The sequence below is a fragment of the Pagrus pagrus genome (genome assembly GCF_965226575.1).
Source record: "Pagrus pagrus genome assembly, chromosome: 3".
NCBI lineage: Eukaryota > Metazoa > Chordata > Actinopteri > Spariformes > Sparidae > Pagrus > Pagrus pagrus.
The window spans coordinates 16423491-16433879 of NC_140187.1; the positions used below are offsets into that span (position 1 = coordinate 16423491).

General features: G+C 37.9%; 1 protein-coding gene across 1 annotated transcript; it reads left to right on the forward strand.

Annotated features, from left to right (window-relative positions):
• Positions 1-3425: 3425 nt before the first annotated feature.
• synprb (synaptoporin b) lies at positions 3426-8993 on the forward strand. The gene is made up of 5 exons (XM_084349774.1): positions 3426-3510; positions 4071-4195; positions 7885-8083; positions 8217-8408; positions 8495-8993. The coding sequence occupies exons 1-5, from the start codon at positions 3487-3489 to the stop codon at positions 8879-8881; spliced, it is 927 nt and encodes a 308-aa protein (XP_084205900.1). The 5' UTR covers positions 3426-3486; the 3' UTR covers positions 8882-8993.
• The last annotated feature ends 1396 nt before the right edge of the window (positions 8994-10389 follow it).

Sequence of the window (10389 nt, forward strand, 5' to 3'; positions counted from 1 at the left end):
CAGGCATCTCCACAGCTCCAGAAACCTCCACAAGCCAAAATAAGACATTTGATTTGGAATTTGAAAGTAACTCGAGGTTTGGTTACAGGTGCAAATTGAGCCGATACAGTCTTGCTTCTTTCAGCTTGGCTAACAAAAACAATCTATTCTTATCTTTGACCAAATTGGACGGAAGAGTTTACATCTGCTGTGATTTCGACTGAATCAACCTTTATTTTTACCCAGTTTAATGTTCCTGTCAGGCTCTACAGCATCACGTTTCTCACTTCTAAAAGTCCTGAATGCTTTCAAATCCTTTCACCTCATAAGAAGCAAAAAGCAGCCAGTGAGCTCTTGTGCTTGTTTTTCACTGCAGACTGAAATGTGATCAGTCATTTTTCCATTCAAAAGCGTGCCTGTGCCTGAGTGGATTTAGTCACACACTTCCAATGACTTTTTACACTGATTGTTATTCATGTTTTTAATCTTAAGTTGGCTGCTTCTAGTTTCCAGTGACCCAATTACTTCTATATATATCCCACCGATTCGAAAAGTATATGTTCTAACTTAGCAGCCAGATATTAAACCTGTATGTCGTATCCACGTGGATGAATAATGTTTTTAAGGTTGTTGAGTGGAGATTTATTTTTTACCTTTTAATTAAATATCACACATGAAATAGAGCAATAAAAAGTTGAAATCCAGCTGTTATTGTAGTGAACAGCCAAATTAGCTCAATAAACAAGTGTTGCAGATATTTATTTATGTTATATGAGAGTCTCCTTTTCTAACCCTTTTTGTTTACTTCATGTTATAACTTAGATTTTATCCTGGTTTGTTTTAATTTATATTGTTGTTTTTTTTAGTCTTTCAGTTTCTCCTGTTATTTTATTGTAAATCCATTTTTTATATTAGTCTTTATTCCATATCGCTGCCTCCATTGTGTCTTTGAGGGACTTATTTCTTTAGTGCACAAAATCAGACCAGTATGAGCTCACACTTATTATATAACAAAAATTCCAGTGCAGTAAATTATTAATTAACTGAGTAATGTGCAAATTCATCCTGTCTTAAAAATAATCTGTAATACATATTTGTCACCAAAAGAGGTCAGCAAATTCCTTTTTATAACGATGCCAACAACCGAATCGTCAGAGGATCATTAGAAAGTAAAATACAATTTAAGTATCTGCGCATTGAGCATTAATTAACTATTTCAATATCAAATGTTGTTTTGAGAGGAGAAATATTAGATTTGTTATTTGAAATAAGAGCTTATGGGACCTTAAGCAATATTTGCTTGATCCCAAAACCACATCCTGATAAGTGAATATCCAAACACAAGCTGTGCAAAGTCTGAAACTCTTTAAACGTTAGTCTGATTATTCAGTCAACACTAGTATGATTAAATACAGCTTCAAGCATGATTTATTCTCTGTTGTTAGTGATGCAGCTGATGGATTGGAGCAGGTCAACCAGATCGTTTCAAATTTTTCATTATTTCACCATTTAGTCTCACATGTTGAATCGTGTTAAATTAGGTTTTTAGGAACACAAACTTAAAGGTGCAATGGAAGGTCGAGAACTGTCAAAAAAAACATTGTGTGGGATACATTTTGTCACCACTGCCACACAGATTTATATTCAAATAAATCCAATTACAAAATTGTACATGAATTCAGAAAGAAAGACAAACTCATGACATCAAATCTGAAGCTATAACACAAAGTCAAAAGACTTCATGAAGCTGCTACTGAACTTTAAGTTGAGGAAGGTAGTTAATATGCTTAAATTGATTGGAGTGAAGCTACGTTTCTCCAAAATATCATGTAAACAGGCTGATCCAATTGGATTTTTAAATAAATGTACCACTCTTAAAGCAACATTATGTAGAAATACGTAGTTTGTACAATTTGGCGCCCCTGACAGTTTGAGTGCAACACCACTGTTGTAAATACAAATCCCAGGTCTGTAACACTTGATGACAGAAAGACATAATGTAGGTGCTGACTACAAACAAAACTCATTATGTCATAACAATGTTATGTGTTGAAAACTTGTATGTTGAAGTAAACATGTATGTAATGCTGTGATCTACCCTCTCACTGAAGTAACATACTGTAGAAATAAGTGACAGAGACAACATTCACCCTATTACAAGAAACTGAACCATCAACATAGAGGTAAAAACTCTAAACTCTTTAAGAAGAATAAGAAATGTCCTCGTCCCAGCAAAGGAGCACCTAAACCTTTAGTTTATCCAGGTTAGGCAAAATCACTAAATTTGGAATTTTAATTATAATGAAAACTCCTAATTTAGTGATCTGGACTTCTTTACTAATCCATTTTCTTCATCTGTTCTTTTGACAGACTACACACTTGCATCTAGAAACAAGTTAAAATGCAATGCATGTGTTGAAGGTATTTGCTATGATGGCAAATCGTTGATGCTTTTCTAGTCTTGACCATTCAAAGCGCATTTTAAACACTTGTAACAATCACCCATTCACACACATTCATACACTGACGGCAGAGTCTGCTATGCAATGTCATGTTCTGATATCTGTTATAGACCAAAACTTGGTGACGAGCCTCCACATATTTCAGTGCCAAATGAAGGTGCAAAATGTTCTGGTTGATATCTAGGCTACTGGGAGGCACAGAAGAAGAATTAAGGCATCATCCACATCATGCATAGACGCCCTATGGATTATGTGGATGATGCTGAAAAGTTTTATAAAGGCCATGGCCATTTCATCAATTAGGTCTTTCCGCCATTTTGAATTTTTTGGTAGACATACTTTTGACCCTTATTTCATCCAGTTTCACCAAACTTTGATATGTCGCATGTTTGGATGAGACCCGAACTCTGCCACTATGTCTGATTTGAGACATCATATATTGTTTTTCAGTGACTGGCTGCAATAACTGCCAATAACTGAATGATTCGTCCACTTTCAATCACATTTGCTGAAGTGTACTCAATGAGACCATGATTAAGATGTCTCAGTCTCATGTGTTTCAGTGCTTTAGTTAAAGAAATAAAAAACTATAATTGCCTCATACAAACATACTGCTGTGAGCAAGTAGCCTTGCAGGAGCTGCAGCAGTTGAAAGCTTGAGAAACTGGAAGTTCAGCAATCAAACTGCATTTTCTTTAGTAAGAGCAGAATGTAGTTCTCTTTGATTTATGTCTCTGAGCCCTTTTTTTTTTTTTTAGAAAAAAATACATTTTGAGAGCAACATCCTTACGGCCTTACAATAACAGTAAACAACTTCTTCACAAGCATTCTCTCTATTACAGTGTTTACGTTTTATTGCAGTGTTTGTGAACAAATGAAGAGGTACAGAGAACCTCAGACTCCTCCCTGGGGAAGATATCTGCTGTCAGCCCTCCCCTACCCTTGAAAGAGTCGCTCTCTTGTTCCTGTCTTCATCAGTGGCATCTCAAACTGACAAAAGCTGTCGACACTGCGCGGAGTTGGAGTTGAGATCTGTGATTTTTAAATGTGTATGGTTATATTTGCTCCGGTAAGTCTCATTTATCTCGGCTTGTCATTTCTTCATTTATCTAGTCATTTTGGTTGTATTGATTATTTCTGCTTCCTATCCACTTCTAATGCACACTGCACTGTATGAATTACAATATCAAGTGAGAGCTCGGTGCTTTTGATCCATGTTTTGATTTGCTGATTGAAAAGATGACTTCATGAAATGTCTGCCTGGTTCAGCATCAGTGCAGTTTGTGCCATTCATTTAACAGAAAAGAGAAATGTATGCAAAGTCGGTAACACAGAGTAAAATTGTGAATATTCTTCATTAGAGCTATGAAGATAAAATGGGTAACAGACTTCAGACCTGTATATTTACATCCTCACACTGAGTCTCACTGTGCTGCTGTGGCCACCCTCCAGCTCACAGTGAGCAGCTCTGTTAGTTGTCTTCCGACCTTTGAATTATTCAGGTTTTGTTTTCAAGCCAATTATAAATCTTGATAATCAGTCAGGCTGTGATTTATATATGAGTCTACATTCTGCAGTATTATGATCCTTTTATGACTATTTATTGTTTGTTTGTTTTTATTTTTGTAGATTTTTGCCATCTGTGCTTTTGCAACATGTGGAGGATACTATGGTCATCTCCAGGTTAAAGTGGACTGTGCAGACAGGAGGCAGGGTAACCTCAGCATCAACATTGATTTTGGCTACCCCTTCAGGTAAAGCAGTTGTTTGTGCCTTATTTTACATACGTCCACCTAATCACTCTATTTATCATATTTATTCCCCATACTGTTTTAACTGTCGTTTTTTAAAATTTTGATACATGACTACATGAATGCATAAAGAACAAATATTGACTGTCATGTAATTTCATTTTTGTGACATTAAATCACATTTTTGACATGTAACTGGCACATAACCTATTTACATGCTTCGATTTAGGTCACTTTTAAAATGTGAATTCACAGACTAACTGACAAGCGGGAAGAAGCTTTCAGGAGGAGACATATCCTTGTTGATCATCTCTAGGGTTGGATTAAATGAAGTGCTGTAAGCACACTGAAGTTTTTGGGGCTACCTTATACGCACATTTTAAAAATTAGGTAAACAAACAAAATTACTTAAATGCTAAATCATTAATATAACAAGCCATCCCGTTAATTTAGTTATATTTCAGTATTAATGCGCAATTGGTTGTACTGTAAAAGCATAGCTAACATTGTGTGGGTTTCAAAAATGAATAAATACAGTTATAAACATTGAAATAAAGTACATAAAGAGACATTTTAGAGTCATTTCTCTAAATATTTAAAAATGTATGTTAAACATTATTTCAAGTAGGCAGTTCCTTCCTCCTCGTTCTGGGCCCCCTGGTGGTAATGAAGCCCTTGGCATGTGCTTTTTAACGCTTATGCCTCGATCCTGCCCATCATTTATTATTCTTATTTCAGGAAACTGGTCAGACTCAAGAAAAAAGATTTAAAAGCTGCACAGCTCTACTCCATCATGTCAGACTCAGTAGAGAGGAGCTGTTCTCGCTCAATTTAAGAACAGGAGGCTGAAAATCTGAGTAGAAAGCCAGCCCAATTTAAGATCCCTGAGTCTATGATGTTTCACTGCATCATTAGACGGGAATGTACCTGGAGTGCTGTCAGAGTTAATGCCGGTGGTCCCCTGTGATGATACAGCACTTTATAGCTATATCTTTCATTACAGCAGGCAGCTTGATGTTGCTGATGAAACGATAATGAGCGACAGAAAATGGCAATATTCTTTCATTGTGACTCCTGTGGACCTCTATGTGCGCAGGACTATCTGGGGCTTTGTACTGTTTAAACACCACAGAGATGCTTGTAGGATTAGAGAAGAGTGACTCTATTTGTCAGCTGTGTTGCTATTTTGAGTGAATACAGTACTCATCTACATGATAATAAATCATCCTTAAGTTTCAGGGTGGATGCTATGATGGATTATAATACACCGCCTTTCAATTCTACAGATGTGAAACTACACAGCTGCCTCGTTTAAAAAACCAATGAATGGTGTGTATGTGTGGGGGGGGTTTTTGTTAACTCTCACTGAAGTGAGGTCGACCACCCACAAACCCCTACACATGCTTCAGAGTGAGTGTCAGTGATGGCCAAGTGTCTAATTAACACTTCAGCAGACTTGACACGTGTGTCTGTGTGTTAGTTCAGAGGGACACACTCTGGTCATGTATAAATAGCACATTAACCCAAATTTAACAGAACAGGATTCAAGTGTTTTTTAGTTCTTTTGAAACATAATATCAGTTTTAATGTAATAAATGAGACATTACAAAAGGAGCTTTCATGTTTTGAGTCCAAACATTTCGATTACAGCTTTTTGGACAAGAAAGGTGTGTGTGTGTGTGTGTGTGTGTGTGTGTGTGTGTGTGTGTGTGTGTGTGTGTGTGTGTCACATTGATTGATAACAAAATAGACAATGACTGAAATATTTTTAGACACAGCTAAATATATATCTTGCAGTTTCCTTATTTTGTAACAATGATAAATGCAGCATAGTCAAAATCTTTGCTTAAAGGTCCAGTGTGCAGGATTTAGGGAAATCTATCAGCAGAAATGTTATGTAGTCATCTTAATTATGAATAATGATTAAAACATAAATGTATTCGTTAGCATATGATCAATCACCTGAATTTAATAATTATTCTGTTTCGTTACCTTAGAATGAGCCTTTTATAAATCTACAGAGGGAGCGGTGCACTACCTGATGTGAGTGTCTGAGTGATCTGAGTGACATTTAGGTACGACAACGCCACTTGGACGAGCTCACACAGAACTTCAGTAAAATCAGATGTTTGTAAAATTAGTTTATTATGATTCCATTTGTTAATAATTATTTTGGACGGTGGTGCCCAGTGGACAAGTATAGCCTATTTTTTCCAGTTTAATTCAATTCATTTCAATTCAAAGTGTCTTTATTGACATAGAAATTATGAGATCATTTTTGGCAAAGCATTAAAGTACAATTTGTCAGAATTTTTGGGAAGTAAAACAGCTTCTTTGCTACAGCAGGCACATTTTTATTTATTTATTCATTTTTTTTAAGCCGTATCATGCATTTGTTTGCACTACTTTATTTGTTTGTCTTTATGCTGAACATTTCACATTAGGAGGGTGGCTTGACAAGCCCTTTTGTTTTTGTTTTTTTGTTTGTTTTTTTGGTTCTTTTTGCACATTTCTCTCTTAAGTTATTGCTTTTTACTTTCTAGTCATTATGTACTGTTTGTATTCCTTTCTTTTCACTGAACCATTATGTCTTTTTTCATGTGCGATGGAAAAAATGCAACAAACAACCACGCACGTTTGTCTAAAATAATCATCAGCAATTGTAATGTGCTTGTAGTTTGTCCTAGTGATGTTGTCGTACTGAGAAAGCACATGCACTGCTCACATCAGGCAGCTACTCACTCAGATGGGGTTGTGGCCTTCTTCTGCAGAGCCCACCATGTACCACCCCCATGTTCCTACAGTAGCCCAGAACAGACAAACCAAACACTGACTCTAGAGAAGGCCTCCCACCTTTAGTGGCCACCATATCAGAGGGTGAGATGAGGGCCACTGAATCCTACACACGGCACCTTTAACTTACAGTGAAAGAATGTCTTTTGCCACAATTCGCTCAATAGCTGCTGATTTGCCCCAATAATGTATTGTTACTCTTGTGGTCAATAACCTAACCCTTTACCCACAGTTGTGTTAATATTGTCACAGTTACACACAGCGAGACTGAAACAACATGTGTAATACTTTAACACAATAAAGTGTGTTTACAGGTAATCAGATAAATTGCCTCAGGTGATATCACTCAGTGGCTAAGTTGCATTGTGGGTAATGTAGGCACCAGGTTTTAAAAGGAAGAAGAATGTGTGGAATAAAGACGGTGATATTTTCTGGTTCTGCCAACAGTGTTGTGCACTGCTACACCAGAGGATTGCTTTTTCGAAACCTGGTGCCTAGATTACCCACAGTGCAACGTAGCCACTGAGTGACATCACTGGAGCCACAAAAGGCAGTAGTACTCACGTACCCAAGACCTATGATACACTTTAATGTGTAGATTTGGTGAAGTTACCCTTTAATTTGTGTGTGTAGACAAAATTGAACTTGGTCCCCTCACGGTAACATTTTCTCTCTTTGCTACTGTCTCAGAGTGTGTTTGTAAACTGTTTCCCTCCTACTGTCACACAGACAACCCAAGTTGCTTGTGTCTTCTCTGCTTCCTCATGAATCTCATCACATTTGTCCCTTTTTGTCTCACACCTTTTTTTTAAGCCAGCTAATGAAATTGCTAAAGTGACATGTTTTCTTACATATACTGTGATAACTTTTTCTTTTCTTTTCCTCTTTCGGCCTCGTAGATTGAAAGAAGTGCATTTCAAGGCTCCCCTGTGTGACGCAAAGAGAGATGAGATTCTTTTCTTGGATGGTGACTTTTCCTCACCGGCTCAGTTTTTCCTGACTGTGGGTGTTTTTGCTTTCCTGTACTCTCTGCTGGCAACCATTGTCTATGTCTTCTACCAGAACAAGTACCTGAAGAACAACAGAGGCCCACTTGTGGTCAGTCAACAAACACTCTTCTAATGTCCCAGCTTAAATTACATTTGTGTGACATGAAACGCATTCATTTTACTTTTTTTATTCTCGTTTGTGACTTCCTTCCTTCATGTTTCTACTCTTTTGTCCTGAGCAGGATTTTCTTGTCACCCTCATCTTCTCCTTAATGTGGCTGGTCAGCAGTTGCTGTTGGGCAAAAGCTCTTTCGGATATCAAGACGGCCACAAACCCGACACAGGTGCTTCTGCTTTTCTCAGCCTGCAGAGCTCAGGAGAACAAATGCACAGTTACCCAGGAGCCTCGCTGGTCACGTCTCAATACATCCGCGGTAAGTATTCAGTCTACAAATAATGCACTGGAACAAACAACTGGATAAAACAAGCCATTTACACCCATCACTTCTTCTATCTCCAGGTATTTGGTTTTGTAAACGTCGTCCTCTGGGTTGGAAATATCTGGTTTGTCTTCAAAGAGACAGGCTGGTACAAGACAGGTCAGAGATATCCGACCAGGAGTGCTTCTGGGAAACGTGCTAGTGAAATGCGACAGCGGCTCTACAGCGAGAGCAGCTTTGAGCAGTCGGAGGAGAGTTTCGCTCAACAGCCGTCCAGACAAGACAGTTTCAAGCAGTCAAAGGTGGAGTTAACAGGTGGAGGTCAACATGTACACAGACAAAGTAGCTTCAACCAGCCCCAAGTAAGCTTGAGCTTACCACACGCATATCTTGGTAAACAGGTCGTTTATGACAGTGAGAACAAAGAGGTTTCTAAGGGCCCGATGATATTTGTCAATGAGATGTGATTTTGTTTTTGGTGTCATGCTGTGAATACATCACAATTAACGTGAATTAAAATGAAAACACTGATAGTGTTGATTATGTACACCAGTTATACCTTGAAAAAAATTCTCATTGAAGTCATTACTTAAATCTCCCAAAGCATTAATCTACAATGTTTCTGTTTGTTTTCATTTATTTTGAAAACTGAATTTTGCCAATAGGCAGGTGTTGCTGTGTTGTTCAGCGAGTCTCAGAAACTTGACAGTCAAACTGAGAATACTTACTAAAAAAAACTAATACTATTTTTGTGGCCACCTTTCTGCCCTTTGGAGGACCTTGTAAGTTTGTGCACAGCTTTGCTTTCCTAGCCAGTGATAGGGACTACATCGAGGAGTCACAGATTTGCATAATTTATGCCTATAGCGGCTATTTGGCACCTAAGAATTGATTTAGCACAGCTGCTCTGTGGTTGCTAGCTGTGCTGGCTCAGGCATGTGTGAGCTGACCAATCAGAGCAGACGTGGCATTCGGGAGGGGGCGGCCTTAAAGAGACAGGAGCTAAAACAGAGCATTTCATACGGAGAGCGATCACAGTGCTGCAGCACTGAACAGTATGAGAAAAGCAATGTGTTTTTTGAGCATTAAAGCATGTAAACCTATTCTAGTGGAAACACAAAATAAAATTATGAACCTGAAAATGAGCAGAACATACTGTAAGAACAATTTAATCGTCATTAAACAACTAGAACAACAACCACACAGTGGTTCTGACCCATGACTACTCAGCAGACATTATTACATTTATTACATGATCACACCTGTAAGTTACCTGACTGCATCAAAACAAATGTGGGCCAGGTGGCGTAAAGTACGAAGGGGCCACCCGCCTAATTTTGGCCCCCTAGCTTGGACCACATCCGTCTTCAAACTTGGCCTTCATTTCAATCTCAGTTACGTACCAGTGAAGTTTCATGATTGCATCTTGCACAGTTGTGATGACAAAATCTGTCCACAGAAAGACAGACAGACATTTAAACACCTGCTGAAATACACAGTTAGTTTCCGCTACAAAAGGTGTGTCCAGGACCACATTTTACCGTGATGACACACTCACAGATTCACAAACTAAAAACACTACCAGCCTACACTTTGGCAGCTGTTAACACATTACATAAAGTTGGACAGACCTGATCTTCATGCAGTGTACCTTTAACACAGACTGTAATGTAACTGCTAACTTTAGCTTAGACAGCTTTCTCCTTGCATAGATTTAGAAATTACATTTTCAGAGATTACATTGCATTTCTTTACTTCACATATGGTGGGAAGTATTTACAAGTACTACATAGATGATGTTGATAGTTTGACAATCGAGGTGAGCTCAGATGTTGTGTTTTTGAGAATTTGGGGTGCTATGGAATTGGCCTGTCTGTGTGTGTACTTCATTTTTATTGTAACCATTTTTTTGTTTTTGTTTTTGAAGGTTTCGACCATCTGATTCTCTTTTAATTCTTTAAAATAAAATGTGAAA

Coding starts and splice junctions, on each gene's coding strand:
- synprb (XM_084349774.1), top strand. CDS start 3,487: ATGTGTATGGTTATATTTGCTCCG. Junction 4,196..7,884: donor GATTTTGGCTACCCCTTCAG/GTAAAGCAGTTG, acceptor TCGGCCTCGTAG/ATTGAAAGAAGTGCATTTCA. Junction 8,084..8,216: donor ACAACAGAGGCCCACTTGTG/GTCAGTCAACAA, acceptor TGTCCTGAGCAG/GATTTTCTTGTCACCCTCAT.